At 46.3% G+C, this 21660-nt stretch overlaps 1 protein-coding gene across 2 annotated transcripts in view; it reads right to left on the reverse strand.

Moving 5' to 3' along the window:
* Positions 1 to 683: 683 nt before the first annotated feature.
* LOC310854416 (DNA-binding protein SATB2-like) overlaps positions 684 to 21660 on the reverse strand; it is a 52192-nt gene continuing 31215 nt past the window's right edge. For both annotated transcript variants that reach the window (XM_083759052.1, XM_083759053.1), the window contains 8 exons: positions 20623 to 20725; positions 16803 to 16853; positions 16170 to 16579; positions 14488 to 14688; positions 13131 to 13349; positions 9796 to 9951; positions 6868 to 7062; positions 684 to 1552 (listed from right to left, as the gene is read on the reverse strand). In XM_083759052.1, coding sequence (XP_083615178.1) covers positions 818 to 1552; positions 6868 to 7062; positions 9796 to 9951; positions 13131 to 13349; positions 14488 to 14688; positions 16170 to 16579; positions 16803 to 16853; positions 20623 to 20725 — 2070 coding nt within the window. In that variant the 3' untranslated portion in view covers positions 684 to 817. The remainder of the gene's footprint in view (positions 1553 to 6867; positions 7063 to 9795; positions 9952 to 13130; positions 13350 to 14487; positions 14689 to 16169; positions 16580 to 16802; positions 16854 to 20622; positions 20726 to 21660) is intronic.

Consider the following 21660-nt stretch of genomic DNA (forward strand, 5'->3'; position numbering starts at 1 on the left):
AACTGTCTCACAGTCTGTTTTGGAAACAGTAAATACAAATATACATTTCTCACATCTTGAGATGTACAACGCTCAGTAACTTTTTTTGCAGTGTTATCCAGTTCTCTCTCACATTGACATTTCTGTTTTTCACTCCTATCAAAGAAAATAATAATAACAATAGCATCAATACTGGCAACAATAATATTGAGTTTTTTTGATTAAAATAGCAATAAATATGTGTTCTGATTGGAGAGTGGGACACAACTTAAGAGAATAAAAGCTGTCCCATTTATACTGTATGGCAGTCAATGCATAGACCCCATAAAGCCTCATGGGAAAATACACAGTTATTTAAAAAATCTAATAAAAAGGCAGAAAAAACAAACATACTTGATGAAATATGGGCACCTGTTTTGGAAAGATGAGGTGTAGGATCTCGCAACAGAACAGCTGCACGCCATTGGTCCATAATATGCCACTTTTCGTGTGAGGTACTTTGTTGCCTTGTTTTCTAAAGCCTCTTTATTGTCGAGTCCCGTACTGACCAGATCCCGCAGAAGCAGCAAGCTACAAACGTCATCAACAACATCCTTATGTCCCTTATTTCCTTTGGTCACAGCACTTAGTCGCTGCCACGGTTCTTAAACCCCAAACTCGGATTGATTGCCTCCACACGACAATTGCAATGCATTTTTTGAGTGTGTGTGTGTGCGTGCGTGCGTGCGCGGCGAGTAGAATGTGTTGGTTTTTACCATGTAAGAAGGTGTTTCTTGCGATGGGATCTATGTTCCCGTCACGTCCTGCTGTCTCACCTCATGTCTGTGTTCCCTTTCTGTTATCTCTGCTGCTCCCCAGAGTCATGGGGGCTTTCTGGACCATTGAAAGGGGACATGTTGGTGCTGGCCCTCGGGGCCAAAGCTTCTCTGTCCTCCGCCTCCACTTTCTCCACCTCCATATTATCCACCCCCGGCCCTCCACCTTCACCCACGTGGTTGCCTCCTCCCTCTGTCCTGTACACTTCCACCATACCGCTCCCGTCCTCGCTGGACTCCTCGGATCCCGAAAGCACCTCCTCCTCCTCGCCGGTGGCACCGAGGCACTCTGCCGCCCCCAGGGGCCCATTGGCGGCGGGGCCCGGGCTTTGGCCGTCCTCCCCGAGGGCGCCGGGCTCCCTGGCCTGGCTGTGGTGCTTGACGTGATAGCGCTGGTTCTGGAAGAATTTGACGATGGTGTGCTTGGGCAAGTCCAGCTGGGCCGACAGGGTGTGGATGGCCTCCTGGTCCGGGTAGAGCCCCACGTCGCCGATGAAGCTCTGCAGGATCCCCAGGGCCTCCAGGGAGATGCGCGTCCGCGAGCGGGCCTTCTTGGGGCCTCCGCTTCCAGCACTTCCAACCCCTGCTCCAGCTGCAGGGCCTGGGCCTACAGGGCCCGGGCCCGGGCTGGGGCCCAGACCAAGCTGAGGCCCCTCCTCTGGACACCTCAAGGCCGGTAAGGGGGTTTGGTGGTGTGTCTCCTCACGCATTGGGGGGGATGGGTCCTTCAAAGGCAGTAGGGGCAGTCTGTGGAGTACCTGCGAAGAAAACCAAAAATCGGTCACAATCGATGCCATTACATCAGGATTAAAAAAGCACAAACGTGCATGACTATAGACTCAGTTAAATGAATGCCTTCGGTGTACCGCAGTAGCTATGTAGCTATCATGTTGCATCAAGAAGAAAGAGTAGAATTTGCTTCTCACTTGGGAGCCCCACGCTAAAAATGTCTGCCCCGACGGCAGGCACTTTGAATGAAAGAGCCCACCACAATAGCACATAAGTGACAGTCCATATGCCCATACGATTAACATAATCCTTCACAGAAACCACAGACTGACCAAAGTCACTTCCCTTTTTAGCAACCCCCCTGTTGTGGAGATCTGTTATAAAATTCTGGTACTGGGGCGGAAGTCTGATTGACCAGACCTCCATTGCCCACCCTTACAAGCACGCACGCACACATACGATGCACGCACACACACACACACACACACACGCACACACACACACACACACACAAGCTCATCACACAAACAAGTACAACTAACGAGGGCTTATTAGCAGGGTGGGGTGGCTAAGCACGCCCAAACGCAGGAATCTCAACGCTATAAATCTGTGGTCCGTCAAAATTAAAGGGGCTAAATAAAGATAATAGTAATTCCTTTTTCTCTCCCCCTTGCTTCAATAATTACAGGGTATGTTTCGAGTAATATTGAGGTTAGGCCAGACTGGCAAGTATTTTGGTTTTAGGGGAGGTTGGGAAGACAGCGGTGGGGGGGTGGTGCATTTTTAGCAGGAAATGTGTGGGTTAGTCATTTTACCACTTCTATTTTCAATGACTTGTGAGACGAAAACAAGATTAGGAGGAGGGGCGTTTTGAGGAGCAGGTGGTGACATGGAGGGGCGCGACAGTTAATCCATTTAATTGGTTACGACACAATGATAATTGATTTTAATGCAAAAAAAGTATACATTTTGGATTGGAAACGTAGCTTATTTTCATTAAAAACAATATCAGAAATATATGATCTACAAGCGAACGTGTTGTGAAGCATTGTGAGCTTGTAGATCGGTCGGTTTACCTATTTTTGTACGAAATAGGGCAAAATAGGTCTAGCATCGTTATCATAAAAAAAAACATTGATTTGTTCATATATATTTGAAGATGTAGTTGATGGAATAATAAAATGGATATGTGGATGTCAGAAGTCACACCACCTATAAAAAAATGGTGAACAATATAGTTATCATTTAGTTATATAGTGTCACAGTCCCGCCCCCTTTCAGAACCACAAATTATTTCCTGGGCACCAGGAAATAATTCCCCATTCATTTTCCCCATAGACGTTTCAAAAAGTATATATTTAAAGACCTTTAAAGACTCGAACAAAGCCAACTCGGCAGGTGACAACTCATGACAATAAACACATTTCTTTGGGGGCGAACAAAAAATGTAAAAGACGAAAAACAACAAAAGAAGTTGTACCCTGCTCTTTTTTTCGTCTTTCAAATTATCTGTACGACCCAATTTGTTTTGGTTTATTGTCATGAGTTGTCACCTACCGAGTTGGCTTTGTCTGAGGCTTAAAAGGTCTTTAAATAAATACTTTTTGAAATGTCTATGGGGAAAATGAATGGGAAATTATTTCCTGGTGCCCTCGCAGGGGGCGGGACTGCGATGCTCTGTAGTGCATTGCCATTGATAGTGTCTGAAATTTGCACACACACACACACACACACACACACACACACACACACACAAGGTTTGCGTGCAAGGAAGCAAGGTTTGGAGACATGCTGATTAAGATGTAATCGTCATCAATCAACTTTATGATTGATGACGCTGACTTCATTTCCAACACACATGGAATGCCACCACTGCTGCTGCTACAAATTCACAGTAGGGGAGCGCGCATGTGTGCGTGTAATGCCTGTCTCTGTGTGTGTGTGTGTTTGTGTGTGTGTGTGTGTGTGTGTGTGTGTGTGTGTGTGTGTGTGTGTGTGTGTGTGTGTGTGTGTGTGTGTGTGTGTGTGTGTGTGTGTGTGTGTGTGTGTGTGTGTGTGTGTGTGTGTGTGTGTGTGTGCGCGCGAGCGTGTATGTGTGAGTATGTGTGCGTGCGTGTGTTTGTGTTTCATAGTTAAATTAAATCCAGGCCAAAGAAGGTTTCGCAAATGGCATTCGTTCACACATGTTTGTGCGCGTGCGTGCGCTCGTCCTGTGCACGTGTGTGTCAGTGTGCATGCATGGGGCGGCCCACTTTCACACGGATTCCTGGCCGTCAAAATCGACGGTAGATAATATGTATGTACAGTGCACGCACGAGCGTTGTGTGTGTGTGTGTGTGTGTGTGTGTGCAATGTGCATGCGATGATGTGTGCGTTGCTCCAGCTGCGTGCCATGTGTTGTGGTGTGTGTGTGTGTGTGTGTGTGTGTGTGTGTGTGTGACTGTGTGTGTGTGTGTGTGTGTGTGTGTGTGGAAGGGGGCGGTGACCGTGGAGATGAGTATGGGTGGGTGCCGGCTGGGTGGGTGTACACAGAAGGATGCAGCAGACAAGCAAACCAACAAAGAATGATACTACCACATCCACAACTACCGCTGTACAGACAGACAGACAGACAGACAGACAGACAGACAGACAGACAGACAGACAGACAGACAGACAGACAGACACCCGAAAAGATGAAAATAATGTATCTTTTGGGGTGACATGACCCGTCGTTGTTCTCGCGCTGTAGGCCAAGCCGGGGCTTACGTCTGATTTTGACTCTGGGTTTTTAGGAATTTAAGCCATTTAGACCTGAGGACGATTCTACAAATGTCTTCTAAATCCTGACAGTTTTCTGAAAAACCCATGTTTCTATGTCAGTGGTGCTCAACCTTTTTCATGTCAAGGACCCTAGAAACTATATGAAATTGGCCGCCGATCCCCATCTGAAAATATGTTATTCCAGGCACCCCCCCAGAAGCAAAGATTTGAGTTAAAAACGTTTGCTCTGAAAGAATATATATTCAAAATGCGCCACTCGGTGCCACGCTATCGACTTGTAGATCTGCTATTTTTCAATAGCTAAAGTATAACACAATGTTTAATACACCAAAAGGGGTTCCCGTCCTGAATGGGGTTAACCACATGACATCTAGCGTCCCTATCCGGGGGAAGATTAGAGTGGGATATAACGGGGAATCCATCCAATAAACCATAAACAAGCATGCCATAATAGGCGAAGAATAACGGATCTGTGAGCTCACACTGCATCGCCTCGGCCCCCCCGAGGAGGATATAGAGCCCTGGGGGACCCCGGTATATAGTATAAAGGGTTTAAGGGGTCTTAACCCCTTAAACCCTATACTCTGTAGACAAACAAAGGTTTATGACAAGATTGTATCATCGAACCACATTAAAATACCACGCTTAACGAGGAAAGGCAATTATTTTTTACCTAAATCCCATTGTTCTGATATGAGTATATAGACCATATGCTACAAGGTGTGGGAAACAACATCCTAGGAGAACGGGGTAAGATGATGAGACACCTTTTACTTAAGTTGTCCCAAAAGGCAGAATGAGATGGCAGTAAAATCGAAAGATCTATTTTAGGATCTCTTCTATCTCTTAACAAAGAAAGGGCCATGAAACCATCATTTATAAAACAATAAGTGGCTCAAATTGCCCCAGGTAGGTTGATCCAAGCCAAGTAAGTTGACCCACATGATATTTTAATGTTTCAAATTTAAATACCACTTTCCCCTTTAGCAAATGATTTGTTTATTATAATATGAAGACAAAGTGTAGTATACAACCAATGACGTTGAATGTGTGGCTATACTGGTTTAGCGTCGTCGGGGTAACAAAATGTACAAAGCAAAAAGCAAAAAAAACTCACTTCCTGGTTTCAAGGACTATAAACTATAAAGAATTAAGTGTGTGGACGTACAGTAGCTCTCATCTCTCTATCTCTTGATCACCCCCCCCCCATTGTCTTACTGCTCTCTCTCTCTCTCTCTCTCTCTCTGCATGTTGTTATGCTGTCTCTCAGGCGCCAGTGTTCAGCAGGGCGTACTGTGCCACTATGTTTAGGAGCTCCTTACATCCCAACCCCCTCCTGGCCCTGTGTCTCTGGGCTGCCTGACTGTGGAATGAGCTAGTGGCCACCACAAAATGACTTCCTCATTATGACACTCACTTCATCACAACACTGAGGGAGGAGAAGGAGGAGAAGAAGGAGGTCAGAAGATTTGCTCAGACACATATGACGTACATTCTCCTTTCATTGTCAATGGCAAAAGTGACACGAGTTAGGACAAAAAGCTATATATAGTATGGTCTGTATGGTCTCTCTTAGCTAAGTTACAATACAAGTAAGGGCTTTCCAGATACATTTCCCTGTACTGTTCTGGGCCTGCAGGTTTTTCACTTTCAGAGTAAAATTAGCTCTACTGGCCGACTGAGCAACCAATTAACCAAACAGCCAGCCAGCTGATGGATCAATCAATCAATCAATCAATCAATCAATCAATCAATGAATCAACCTAAGAACCAACCAGTCAATCAGAAAGCCACCCTTGGAACCAACTAGACCAGTGGTTCCCAAACGTTTTCATGTCAAGGACCCCCAAATTGACACTCATTAGCCCGCGGACCCCCATTTGAAAAGATATGCCAGGGACAGGGACTTTTTTTTAAAGTCTATAGCAGTGATTCTCAACCCGTTTAATTTCAAGGACCCCCTGCAGTTTGACATGCATTAGGCTACGGACCCCCATTGAATGACATTTCTATCCCTGAGACCCTCAATTTATATTGTAAAATCAAAGTTAAGTGTACACATGGAACCAAAATGGACCCATCAGGGTCCATTTGGTTCCATGTGTACACTCTCTTAGTTACAGACCAATAAGGGCCATTTAGCTGGGGACCCCCTTGAAAGGACTCCTCATCATCATCATTTTTCGACCGCGGTCGAGATCATGAATTCCACAATGCTACGCCAGACTTCCCGGGCCTTCATTGTAACCCCCAGTTCCTGCCTACTGAAGCACCAGTCCTTCATTGCCACCCCCAGTTCCTGCCTACTGAAGCACCAGTCCTTCATTGTAACCCCCAGTTCCTGCCTACTGAAGCACCAGTCCTTCATTGTAACCCCCAGTTCCTGCCTACTGAAGCACCAGTCCTTCATTGTAACCCCCAGTTCCTGCCTACTGAAGCACCAGTCCTTCATTGCCACCCCCAGTTCCTGCCTACTGAAGCATGTGTCCCGACTCCCTAGCGATGACATCAGGGAACGACAGCTTTCTACCTCTTTGGGAGCCCCTGAATTAGCCAATGGGCAAGCCAGCCCTGCACAGACCTGTGAGTCGGGCAGGTGTAGCACGGTGTGGAACCTCTCGGTGTGGTGGTGGTGTCGGGACTCCTCCTCGTACACCATGTCCCTGTCAGCCTGGGACAGGGACAGGAACCTCCGGATGGTGCACAGGTTCTCCCACAGGGTGCGGTTCTCAGGGCTCGGGCTCTCCTTCCACCTCAGCAACTCACACAACCAGCCCTGGAGAGAGAGAGAGAGAGAGAGAGAGAGAGAGAGAGAGAGAGAGAGAGATGAAGGAAGGAAAAGATGGAGACACAGAGATCGGATGTTTATTGGCATGAATTAGATCAAACAAATACTGCATTTGTAACGGCCATGTTTAAAACGTTCTGTACGGTTCAGTAAAGTAGTAAAAGTGTCCATATATAAGTAAGCGCTATAAAGTGACCTTTAAGCCAGATGTGTAGCTGTCGTAGGCGGCTGAACTGCATGTCTCCACAACAAGGAGCATGAGGCACGTGGGCTTACCAGTGTGGAGTAAGGCAGCAAGCGGTATACGGCAGGGGTTCTCAACGCTTTTGGCTCGGGACCCCCCCGGAACTGTATCTATAAGCTTACAACGTGATGTGCACTTGTAGATCTGCTATTTTCGGTCATACTGTATGACACAGCATAAATTAAAATTAGGCATAAGTTGGTGACCCGCTCGCCTTTTCATGTTACTCCCCCACCCCTTTATTTTGTATTAATGGACCCTTCTCACAGACGTGTCATTGCAGCAGGATAAACACAGCTGCAACCATTAAAATTAATAGTTTGTTTTAGGTAGGTATGACACGACGTTGAAAAATATTAGCAATTCTTTATGGTCCTTTTTATTTAACCAATGAAGTTGACTGACTGTTTTACAGCCTGTGTGTGTGTGTGTGGGGGGGGGGGGGGGCTGTTAAGTTTTATAGTCCATTGACACATCTAGTATCTGACCGCTATACTCCTGTACGACAACCTTGTGCTGCGCCGTCGGCCACAGCGGTGCTGCGGTTACCGTAGCAGTCGGGGCACCTCTTGCTCAAGGGCAATTTGGCTGTAGGACGGACGAGTGGAGGGAACGGCGCTTCCCTGCGTGTGTGCGTGTGTGTGTGTGTGTGTGTGTATGTGTGTCAGCAGAGCCCGGAGGAAGGGTTGAAGGAGGGGAGGAGGAAAGATTTGATTATCTCCACAAGGCTGACCCAGGCGCAGCTAGTCTCCGCCACCAGCTGTTGTTTGTGCGCCATGCTCCTACACAGCAGCACCCTGGTGCTAATCTAATCAACCCCCACCGTCTTCTCTTCCTCTCCCTTGTTGTATCTCTCTCTCTCTCTCTCTCTCTCTCTCTCTCTCCCTGCAGACTATCCTATCTATTTCGTTAACCAGTTAAATAACCAGTTATTTAAAAAAATAAACCTTATCTCCATGTTCTAACTTTGTGTTGTTGTTTTTTTTGTTTTGTTTTTAGTGGTGCTAGCCACTCCTATGCAGAGCTTTTTCTTACAGTACAGTACAGTACAGTACAGTACAGTACAGTACAGTACAGTACAGTACAGTACAGTACAGTACAGTACAGTACAGTACAGTACAGTACAGTACCACTCACTTCAGACCGGTCAGATGTACGGCCTACCTGATCATACTACAGCGTCACACATATAACAGCATCCAAAGGAGCAGATGCACAAGCTCGAAACGTGCCGTAAAGCGAATCGCTATGAGCATCGACTGAGATCTGCTACTTTTTGCTTTTCTTCTGAATTTGAACAGTGCAAAGTAACAGTTTGGGGGTTTTTTGGGAGGGATATGAGGTTTCCACCTGACAGAGACCATGTGCTTTGTTGTTGACCAGTCTTCGGCCTTCTCTTTCCTTCCCTCTCCACCAAGTCTTGTCACCAAAGTGTGTGATTGATGCGCGTCGAGTTCATTGATAGATTTTCGGCTATTTCCCCCCCCCCCCAACAGAATAGGTACATGCTAGGGTGCATGTGGTTAACGCGTTTCATTTAAGTACTGTAGCAGAATCTAGCAACGTTCAATTTCTCTTGATCCATTTGCGTCCGTTGTGTATTGTATGTTTGAGGCGCACCAGCCCCTCCTATATTCAGCTATTAGTGTAGATGTTCGTCTTACACATACACAAACATTAAATTCCCATTGACAATGAATGGAAAATTCACGTCATATGTGGACGAGCAAATCGGTAGTTTCGTCCAACACAAACATTAAATTCCCATTGACAATGAATGGATAATTTACGTACATAAGAGCAGGGGCACTCTTATCACCGTACATCATGGCGTAAATTCTCCATTCATTGTCAATGGGAATTGACACTTCAAACGCGTGTGATATTTCTATGTTTGTATCGCTCGTACAGGTCAATCCCTCTCGGTCTCTCTTTAGTGCCCTTCAGTCACACAGATCTTCATCCTCCTCTCCGTCAGTCATTTTCAGACCGTAAACGTTGATGTATCTCTTCACTCTCTCCATTCATAACGTGTCAATCCTTTCCTATCACACACAGTGTGATGAGTCTTTCTCATCCACTCTCTGTATGTCCTTCTCTCCCTCCACAGCTAGCAGATGGGGTCAGTGAGCCGTGTCCCCCGTGTTGAGTGCCACGAGAGATGTGATACGTTTAACCCGGTCTGTCGGTGTTCGTGCGTGTGTGTACGTGCGTGTGTACATATCAGGACTCAGTGGATCTATAAAACCATGTTTTGTCTGTCTGTCCCTCTTCCGGGAACCAATCCTTAGTATGAGAAACAACGATGTTGATTTGAAAATGTTGCTATTGATTGATTGTTTTTCTTTTTTCACCATTTCTCTTTTAATAGTCGCTCGTGGAGATAGCTCGTGACATAAACCTCATGGGGTTTTCCCATTAATAAAACAGTGTGAAACTCACCAGTAGGGTAGTTAGTGTGTTTTGTGGAGACTGACCTGGCTCTTGTTGGCAGCCACCTTGGCAAACAGCGCCTGGGACACCTTGGCTCGCTTCATCTCCTGCTGGATCTCCTCATAGATTCCAGAGGTGATGTTTACTAAGGTCTCCAGCTTCAACGGCATGTCTACACTGACCAGAATGGGCTTCGGCGGCTGCAGGAGGACAGACATAGGAGAGGAGGGGGGGACAGGACAGACATAGGAGAGGACAGGGGGGGACAGGACAGACATAGGAGAGGACAGGGGGGGACAGGACAGACATAGGAGAGGAGGGGGGACAGGACAGACATAGGAGAGGAGGGGGGACAGGACAGACATAGGAGAGGAGGGGGGGGACAGGACAGACATAGGAGAGGACAGGGGGGGACAGGACAGACATAGGAGAGGAGGGGGGACAGGACAGACATAGGAGAGGAGGGGGGACAGGACAGACATAGGAGAGGAGGGGGGACAGGACAGACATAGGAGAGGAGGGGGGACAGGACAGACATAGGAGAGGAGGGGGGGACAGGACAGACATAGGAGAGGAGGGGGGACAGGACAGACATAGGAGAGGAGGGGGGACAGGACAGACATAGGAGAGGAGGGGGGACAGGACAGACATAGGAGAGGAGGGGGGACAGGACAGACATAGGAGAGGAGGGGGGACAGGACAGACATAGGAGAGGAGGGGGGACAGGACAGACATAGGAGAGGACAGGGGGGACAGGACAGACATAGGAGAGGAGGGGGGACAGGACAGACATAGGAGAGGAGGGGGGACAGGAGAGACATAGGAGAGGAGGGGGGGGGCAGGACAGACATAGGAGAGATGGGGGGGGCAGGAGAGACATAGGAGAGGACAGGGGGGACAGACATAGGAGAGGAGGGGGGACAGGACAGACATAGGAGAGATGGGGGGGGCAGGAGAGACATAGGAGAGGACAGGGGGGACAGGACAGACATAGGAGAGGAGGGGGGGCAGGACAGACATAGGAGAGGAGGGGGGGGGGGCAGGACAGACATAGGAGAGATGGGGGGGCAGGAGAGACATAGGAGAGGACAGGGGGGACAGACATAGGAGAGGAGGGGGGACAGGACAGACATAGGAGAGGAGGGGGGGACAGGACAGACATAGGAGAGATGGGGGGGGGGGGCAGGAGAGACATAGGAGAGGACAGGGGGGACAGACATAGGAGAGGAGGGGGGACAGGACAGACATAGGAGAGGAGGGGGGGACAGGACAGACATAGGAGAGATGGGGGGGGCAGGAGAGACATAGGAGAGGACAGGGGGGACAGGACAGACATAGGAGAGATGGGGGGGGGCAGGAGAGACATAGGAGAGGACAGGGGGGACAGGAGATTAAAACATTACAACCTCTGCTGTCAGTGACTGCAGCTCTTCAGACCGGCGCTGCCAGGTAGACACGTTGTGCCTACCCGGGGGCACAATAGGGCACAATAGACAGATCACGCTGGCTCTGTGCAGCTGGTGAGACTCCTTCCCAAACTAAAAGGACCTGTAACATAAAAATTAAACTTTTTCCAAAAGAAAAATGGTGTTCTTTGGGCCCCCCTATCTGTTTTCTATCCCCACAAATATGCATTTTTTTAACAATCAGGCTTTCACATCATATAGGCACTTTTATGGAAATTGCTCTCAGAAACAGATCAACTGATTTGGTCGTATGCGTGATGTCAGTATCAACTGTATCACTTTAATTTCCACTTTGTTTACAGTGTCCACCATTGTTGATTTTCCAAGCTGGCATGGAATTTAAACAAGCCTGGTTTTATCTAGCATCATCAGAATTATAATGACTCAAATATTAAATAATTTGCATATCAGCACCCCCACCACCTCCAGGACATTGTGGTACAGAAAGAAAAGTCCAGAAAGAAATGACAAGGACTGGTTATATCAGAGTGGTGATTGAGGATCAAACCATTAGAAATATGTTTGAGGGACACATATATTATTCAATATGATATTAAATATTAAAAAACGTTTTAATGCATGTTATTTCTGCTTTAACTTGTCCCGCCAAGTTAATAACAGCAAAGTCTATCTAAGTAAGGAAACATTTTTATTTCTCACTACAACATGGAACAGTGGCTTAAAAAAAAGGCACTCAAAGATGTACCATCTAAAGGTATCACTCATGACACCCCACAAATATCGTCAAACCTTGACCACTAATGGAAAGACGTTTTTACAACCATAAGCCATGTTACGAAATGGATCAACGTACTGTGTACTGTGCTCTGCGATTCTGGCACATGAAAGCTTAAAGCCGGTGGACATGAAGAGGTATTTCCAAAGCAAACATCCAGATCACATTGATAAACCAGTGAAGCGGGGCCAACGAGGGTGGCCAGGCTATTAGAACTACGGGAAGACGTGCATATTATTGTTTCTGACGACCGTTCCCCCCCACAGACCTCCTGACCTGAACTTGACATTTTTTTCTAAAACAAAAAAACAGATCGCGAGGGAAGATCTTTGTGTTACATTAAGACATTAACACCTGCTGTGTTCCACGATGCATGTCCGACCATCTCATTAAAACCAACCCGTTTAAAGGGTTAGTTAAAAAAGGTGTAGGAAATACTTTACATTAATATAGTGGTTTGTAGCCTACAATTAGCCTGGTTAATAAACCAGACCGAATCAGCCGTTGGCAAAAAAAATTGCCTAGCGGCGTATTTCGGTCTGGAGAGGCTCAATTTTACGCCCATTTCCTACACACGAGAATGTGGGCGCCCAATAGGGACACGGTATGCAATATGGGCGGGCTTTGGTACAGTGACGTTCAATGCTTGAGACCTTTGACTGACAGTAGCTCTGACCAATTGCGTCAAAGAGAAAATGTTTCCCTGGAAATGAAATCCAAGCTGAGCCTCCCCAGACTAATATCCCGCGGATCCGTGCGATATTAGTCTGGTTTATTAACCAGGCTAGCCTACAATACCCTGAGTATCGGCTAATGCCATCAGGTAGGTGGTACGAGGTCCATGCGTGCAAATATAATACTGTAGGTACAAGCATTCCTTTGTCCCTCTGTCAATCACACTCCTTGCAGAGGGCAGACAGGGTAGGGGTCGAAGGTTATGAGGTGATGTTCTTCCCCTTTTTTGCACTAGGTATGTTGGTGTGTGGTACTTAAATGTTGTACGGGTCACTGTGTGCCTTTGTTGTCTTGTATTGTGTATTATATTGTATCTGTATGCTGGGTCCTTGGGGTCAAAGACAAATTTCTCCTCCGGGAGACAAAATAAAGAAACCTTGAACCTTGGTTGAAAATGTATTAAAGATAAATGAACACTCGGGACGTTTTCGACGTACTGTACCTGCATGAGTCTCTGTGGGCTGGGACTGCAGGGGACCAGGGTGTTGTTGGAGTGAATGAGGTTGGGGTTGGTGCTTCTCTCTCTCTCCTCCTGGTAGATGCGGTCTCTCTCGCCCTCCGGCAGGTTCAGGAAGTTCTGCATGGCCTTGAGGTTGACCAGCAGCGACTGGGAGGCCGAGCGGGGGTCCTCCTCCTTGCGCAGGATCTCCGACAGCAGGCCCTGTGGGGGGGACAGTGCGCACGCACACGCGCACACACACACACACACACACACACACACACACACACAATCACACACACAGTGAAATACAGATATATTGTATTGGAGCACTTTTTTTTATTCCAAAGCCAAACTGCACCCGGAGGTTTGGCAGAATGCACTGGAGTCAATGAGAGCTTAGTGAGAGCTCAGTGACCAGCTCATGAACAAACACTATTTCTGAATGACTGAGATCTTTTGTAAAGTAATCGCTTCTGGCAAATAACAGAAACACATTATTGTCTGCTGTGTTGCATTTCGATGTGTACACTGTGTAATCTAAAGAGCAAAAAGTACGTTTCTGAACGTGCCAAGTATCGCAAGACTGTCCACCGTTTCCTGTCTGGCAGCCAAATCTCGCGATACCCCCGGGAACAGAAACTATACCTGCTGCTGTTTAAATCCTCAAATAAAACTCTGTGCACATGGAAAAGCAAGTGATTAGAAAACAGCCTGTGATAGGTCTTCTTTTATATACCTGAACCGATTATATGACAAAGGTCTCAATGGTTCATAAATAATGTTTGTTATGAGCTGGTCAAGCTTGCTCCATTCACTGCTTTGTATTCATGTAACTTCCAGTGCGAGATTTGGTTCCCATGAAAGTGTCATGGCGCAGCACCTTGTCACTTCCTTCTCTAATCTTCCTTGGCGCAACCAGGAAGTGCAGCTTCCCCCCCACAGTGTGTGGCTTCACTGTAGACAGTGGAACTGCAATGGAGTTGTTTTGATCTGTGCGATACCTTCTAAACACCAGATTTTGGCTCATTTTGAGCAGAAAAAGGAGTAATAAGCGCATGCACGTGCACGTCGGATCCGTATGTAGGCTGTGAGTAAAAGCATGTGAGTAAAAGCAAAAATATATATATTTTTAATAGAAATTTTTAATTGCTGGATTAAATTAAATTAAAGAAAGACGAGTTCCCTCGTCTTGGCAAAGGCGGGTCGTGGAGAGAAGAACGAGGTCCCGCGTTCTTGGCATTAATACGGGTAAAAGATTTACACACGTTTTCACGATTAAAACAAAATAGCAACTCTACAAGCTCATAGCTACGAGCTTGTAGAGTTGCTATTTTGTTGCGACCCGTCGTCGTGTTACCTGGGTGCGGTTGAAGGCCACGCGGGCGAACACGGCCTGGGAGACGCTGGCTCTCTTCAGCTCCTCTCGGACGTGGTGGTAGATGTCGAAGGAGACCTCGGGGTTGTTGTGGCCTCCGCCGGGCTCCATGGCGCTGCCGCCCGGGGTCTTGCAGGCTCTCGGGATGGGCGGGTGGTTGAGGAACTGATGGTGGTTGACGCCCTGCGGGGAGGAGGCCCGGCCCGGCACAGTTATTACCGTACACTGCATGTACAGTACACTGCCCATAGCGTTCTCCCTTCTGGCTCCAAAATGTGGAATGCACTTCCCATTGCAATCAGAACGGCAGACTCACTCCCAAGCTTCCACCGTAGTCTGAAAACCCACCTCTTCAGCCCATAGCACTTGCCGTAGTACTTGCCATAGCCTCGACCACCTACAGGTGTATGCATAGGCTCAATTTATGTAACTTTTAGATAGGACTTTATGTAGACATAGCACTCTATAGTGTATAGACATATAGTTTAATTAGATAGATATTCCACTGGTTCTTAAGCTTATGTAGGATTCATGATGATTTGATGTATTACCATGTTTTTTTGTTCTTGCTTACTGTAAATCGCTCTGGATTAAGAGTGTCTTAAATGCCTAAATTGTTAATTAATTGAGTTGTTCTATTTTTGCGAGAGTCGTTTCCATCCATCTGTATACATGTCCTTGCAGTCTTGTGTCGTGACGCAACGCACTGCAAGCTTCTGGAGCTTCTATTTTCGTCCTATGTCTGGTACTGCTCACTGTCGGCAGTTTCTTTGTATATCCAAGTTCAGTCAGATAACTCACGAATAGATTTAACAAATATTTATTATAGAATGAGAATACTAATACTTTATCTTGACGTTCGGCTCAGCTACATTTTTCTCCCTGCTCGGCACAATTAAACATTAAGAGCAGGGAGATAGATGTGCTTGTGCTCCGGCCCTCCCTCTATCCTTTAGACCTGTCGGCCACCAGCCTACTTGAGAACGATGCAACTTGGAAACCTAATAATACCTGTTGTCAACTTGTCATAGCACCCGTTTTAACTGTCTATCTGTGTCCCACATGGATATCTCTATATCTGCCTGTGTGAAGAGGGCAAACTGACTGACTGTGACTGTGGTTAAGTATAGGCTTATTGTCAGGTGTGGAGTTGTCATGGCAATCAATTGGCTGAGGCAGAGGCTGGAAATTGCACAGGTGCGGGGATTTAGGCTGATTAGGCCCACTGGCAAATTAGGCCCACTGGCAGAGCCTGACCAGAGCCTTTTGTGGTGGTTCTGGAGAACCGTGGGTCCGACCGATTCGAGTCTGGGCACTGCACTCCCTGCGGGGGTGTGGAACGGGCGTGTCGAATAAGAAGTCGGTGGGGCAAACGGTTCTCGAGTTACCTGCATTACAACCGTACACACATGCAGACACGCATGCAAGCACGCAGAGACGTGGCGCATTTATAGTAGGATGGTATACACCCACATAGTAATGCAGCATATTAACCCCTCGAGTATAATGTATGCACCATTGAGCATAGCATGAAGCCGCTCGAGTATATCTGACTGAACTAACTGCAAGCTACATATCATTTATTTGTCATGATTAGCTTTTTGCTTAAAAAAAGTTTTAATCGAAATTATTTGTAAGTAATGAATAAATGGAGACAGCCCTACCTGTGGGGGGTGCTGCTGTTGCTGCTGCTGCTGGTGAGCTATCAGGCGGCTAACGGCTAACTGCTGGTTGATGAGGTGAGCCATGGCCAGCTGCTGGCGGACAAGCTGCGGGGACAGCAGCGCCCCGTGGCCCAGCATCGGTGGCAGGGAGGAGGAGGAGGGGGGAGCCTGGGCGCGCTGCAGCGGCGGGCTGGCGTGGTGCTGCTGTCTGTGAGGGTGGTGGAGGACGGTGTGCGGCTGGCCCGGGGTCTGGGTCTGGTCCCCCCCGAGGTTGGAGTTGAGGGGCGGCGGCGGCGGATGAGAGCCGGGGCTGCGCAGGCCAGGCCCGTGGTGGTGGTTGTGGGAGGGCAACAGAGATGGGGCGCGCTGCTGGGCCAGAGCGTTCAGCTCCGCGCTCAAGTCCCTCTCCACTGCAGGGACGCAGTCACACACACACGCACACGCACACGCACGCACACACACACACACACACACACACACACACACACACACACACACACACACACACACACACACACACACACACACACACACATACGCACAGGTCACAATATTTGAGTTATATAGTATATAGTTGCGGTATAGATTATAATGGGAGCCAACATTAGTTTTGTATAACAGGTGATATGATACCTTTGATGTCAGGTTTATCTCGTCCAGACCACAACTTCTCAAGGTATTCGCCTGGAACAGAGGGGAATCAAAGAGGGCATCAGTCAGTTTGTCTGCCTGCCTGCCTGCCCGCCTGCCCGCCCGCCTGCCCGCCTGCCCGCCTGCCTGCCTGCCTGCCTGCCTGTCTGCCTGCCTGTCTGTCTGTCTGTCTGTCTGTCCAACCACACCTAATTCATTTCTCTGCATGGTCTAAATTGCATAGCACATGTTCCTTGAGGGCGTGTCCAACTCCACTTTTGCTACTTAAACGGCATACAGTATAATCTGGTCTCAAATTAAGATGCAAAAGGGGTTGCATTTAGTCTCTTAATTAATCATGGGTGTTGTGTGTTTTGGGTGAAACATGAATTAAAGCAAATTAAAGTATGTCGTCTTCCATTCCCTTTAAAGGGCCACTTCATCCCTTTTTTCAACCAGATCTTATTTTAATGATGTTTGGGAGACAAGAAACACTTTCCTGGTCTTTTTATGTGGATAATTTGTGTTTTTAGTTATTTCAGTATTTCAAAGTGTCCATGGACACCATGATGTCATGGACACTTACTTCCTGGACTACATGTTGTCTCAGTAAGACAGCCCTCCCCCTATCCACAAGGAGGAGCAGTGCACCAAAGCATCATGGGAATTGTAGTCCAGGAAGGAAGCGAGCCCAGTGTCCATGGCCAAACTCCAGGGCCCTTTTTGAAACTAGCTCCTCACCACTCGCCCTACACACTTCCACTCGGTTTGAGCATAGATATATAAATAATAGAGACGGCACTGGGATTCCCCTCCCATCCAGTGCCGTCTCTATGATTTATATATGTATGCTCAAACCAAGTGGAAGTGTGTAGGGCGAGTGGTGAGGAGCTAGTTTCAGAAAGGGGGCAATACCCCAAATCTCGGCCACTCACTCACTCACTCACACTCGATCACTCCAGCATGGCGGTGTTACAGTGAAATTGGTGACCTGCCAAAATATGTGACCATCTTATGGACTTCACACAACTTACATGGAGGTCTTTATATACGTGGCCTAAATACAGCTAAGTTGAACTCTGCAAATAAACAAACCACAATCATTTACATTCGGAAACTGATGTTATGTGATGTCTACACGATTGTCACATATTTCATCAGGTCACCAATTTCACCATAACACCGCCATGCTGGAGCGATCGAGTGTGAGTGAGTGAGTGGCCGAGATTTGGGGTATTGGAATTTGGCTCATGACATCATGGAGTCCATCCATGGACACTTTGAAGTACTGAAATACTGGTACCTAAAAACACAAATTAGTGAAATTACCCACATAAAAACCCCAGGAAAGTGTTTCTTGTCTCCCAAACATCATTAAAATAAGATCTGGTTGCAAAAGGGGTGAAGTGGCCATTTAAGAGCCTTTGCACTTTGCGATTTGATGGATTTGGCAAGTTGCCCAGTCGAAGGAGAAAAGAGAACAGTTGTCGGCTTGACATTGGAGAAATTGTTGGCGTTATACTTTAGCTATTGAAAAATAGCAGATCTACAAGCACATAGAGCGGCACTCGAGCTTGTAGATCTGCATTTTTTTTTACATTTTGCGCAAATATTTTAATATACTGTATATTCTTTCAGAGCGAACATTTTTAACTCAAATCTTTGCTTCTGGGAGAGGGGTCCCTGGAACAACATATTTTCAGATGGGGGTCCGCAGCCAAATACAGATCATTCTGAGGGTCCTTGACATGAAAAAGGTTGAGCACCAATGACATAGAAACATGGGTTTTTCAGAAAACCTTTAGGATTTAGAAGACATTTTTTTAAATCAGCCTCAGTCCTAAATGGGTTATTTTAGACTCTCTGCTGCCCTCATATACCTTTCTCTCCAGTGTGGACAATGGACATGCAGCGCGGCTCTCCCTCTGCTTATGGCTTGTAACTGTTTGGGTTATGAGTCTGGAGTTTGGGGCTATTTGGAGCATAAAGGTTAGAGTGAGGTTTGGCACTGAAGATGAGGGTTTACCTTAGTGTGGGCTTGAGGGCAGAGCATGACATGCCTGTGAGAGAGTGTGTGTGTGTGTGTGTGTGTGCGTGTGCGTGTGCGTGTGCGTGTGTGTGCGTGTGTGTGTGTGTGTGTGTGCGTGTGCGTGTGCGTGTGTGCGTCTTTGAGAAACACATCCTCCCTCTCCAAACGTTGAGGTTTGGAGAGAGCGACTGCTTTCCGTTTGGGGTATATATATGATTGTTTAGTGGTGTCATCTCAGCCTGCAGGCAAAGGAAAAAGGCTGTTTGACCGACATCGTAGATAATCTTTGAGATTTTATAGATTTCGTACTTCATCTGGTGATCCCACCGCTCGACAAAAATGACGTTGCGTCGGCCCTTTTTTTCCGCCTCGAAAATACATATTATTTTGGGGGGCAACGGGGTTGTGCGACGAAGCCTATAAATGAAGCCTTCTAGTGCTCATGGTTCATGGAATGTTACTCTGTTGATTCCTTTGTTGGTAAAAGCCTCGGTACTTTGATATATGAGCTGACTGAAGCAGAGCTCGGGGTTTATTGAATAAGCAAGTTCTTCTTGGGCAACACAACAACAACGTGCCTCAAATATTCTTATATAAACACTATGCTGGAACACAAAATGCATGTAGCTCAACGAAAGCTTAAGAGTGAATATTAAGAAGATGAAGATCAGTAACTAAGTAGATATGTTCATGCTGGCCAGTATTATGTGCAATATTGATATCAGTATTGAAGAAAAACAATATATATATATTAATAATTGTTAAATGCTGATACATTCATGGTAGGTTTCTTTGCATCTGCTCAGAGCTGGAGTAGATCTTATCCTATAGTATACTACTTATACTAAGTATAGATTTGGCTTTTAGCCTTCATAACATGCTTGCGACTTGAGAGAGGATTTTGGCCCAGAAGAAGTTAATGCACAATCATGACTCCTGGGCCAGTGAGTAAACACCAAATCTGTCTGAACACTACTAAAGGCTGTTCACACAAAGCTTTCCAAAAATTTCTAGATCATAGCATGACCGCTGCACCACATCTTATTTAACAGTGCAAAATGGCAATTTCTTTTTTCATTCCCCCCAAACCCACAGTTTACTTGATTCAGATGTTTATTTTGTAATGGTTTACACTGGTGAAAGATGTGAGCAGTCATCATTTTAACATGGAAGTATGTCAGTTCCTTCCTCTTTGTGCTGAGAAAAAACACTGAGAGGTTTTTCATCACCATGATGTTAAGAAACTTTAATTATAAAAAAAAACTTTGTAAATTGTAATTGATTACAGTTATACATGTATTTTATTTGTCATTTAATTACATAAACATGTTACAGGCAATCAGCTACTCCCCCAGCTCCTGTCTATGTTCCCAGGATGTGTTGGATTTAATATTCTTTTATGTATCCAAGTGTCAAGCATCAATAGCAACCCACTATATTTATGTGAGCCTTGTCAAATCGACAGCTATACAGACTAGTACTTAACTCACTGAAAGATTAAAATAAAAAAGTGTATACATCATTTATAATTTTACATTTTTAAGTCATACGTGATGAAAGAAATCATAGAGAATAGAAGACATAAGACATGATGAAAAAAGGCCAGACTGAGTGTTAATTTATAACGTAAAAGACACTAAGAAGTGAAGTGGTAATTTGAGAAGCTTTAAAAGATTATACAGATGTGATCGTGTTCCAGAGCCTAGAGGTCTCCCTGTGTCTTTTTGAACATCCATGTTTATCTAATGTTATAATTTTGTAGGGTGTAGTCCGATTCGGGGACATTTGGCTTACCTTTGATGCGCTTGAACCTCTTGTACCAACGGCCAAACTCCTGGCATTTAGAGGTGGAGACGTTGGCGTAGTAGGAGCTGTTCACTATGGCTGCGATCATGCTCTGTCAGAGAAACAAACGGGTGCAGCTGTGAATGCAAGGCAGATGAGGTTTCTGAGTCTTCTTCACGTGCCGGTTGCCAACATTTTGTTTTAGGAAGATATTATAGGCAAACATATATGCAAGTATATCCTTGGGGACCCGCCGTTCCTGAGCCACGTGGCCCATAGGTCAGGAGAGTACATATCCAGTTTCTGTAGCGTGAGGCAGCTTGATGTGCAAGTACACCTCCTGGACATGACGCTAGTATGTCGCAGGGACTTACCCCCCAATGCAACCGCTGATACTGAGTGCCATGCAGGGAGGCATTGGGTTCCAATTGTAAGTCTTTGATGAATCGCTGGGATTAACCCATTTAGACCTGAGGCCGATTAAAACAAAATCAGGAAACAGTTTTCTGAAAAACCTATGTTTCTATGTCAGTGGTTCTCAACCTTTTCCATGTCAAGGACCCCCAGAATTATCTGTATTTGGTCGCGGACCCCCATCTGAAAATATGTTGTTCCAGGGACCTCCCCATGCAGAAGCAAAGAGTTATATGAGTTAAAAACGTTCGCTCTGAAAGAATATTTATTCAAAGATTTGCGCCGCATTTTTATGACTAAAAGAAAATAGCAGATCTACAAGCTCGTAGCGCGGCACTCAGGGGCAGTGCTACGAGCTTGTAGATCTGCTAAAGCATGACAACAGCTAAAGCATGACATAATGCTTAAAACACCAAAAGGGGTTCCCATCCTGAATGGGTTTTAAACCCCAACCTCCCACTCTCAGGGTGGACACTCTAACCACAGAGTATTAGGCACGTTTGAATAGTATAGCAATTATTGATAGCAATCATTTACAATCAAATCAGACGAGGATACAGTATATAACAACATGCTCTGCGGCTAAACAGCGTAGCACTTTCAACGTCGTAATTCATCATAATGTCCACACCT

This window comes from Protomyctophum parallelum, assembly GCF_964188405.1.
Source record: "Protomyctophum parallelum genome assembly, chromosome: 23".
Classification (NCBI taxonomy): Eukaryota; Metazoa; Chordata; class Actinopteri; order Myctophiformes; family Myctophidae; genus Protomyctophum; species Protomyctophum parallelum.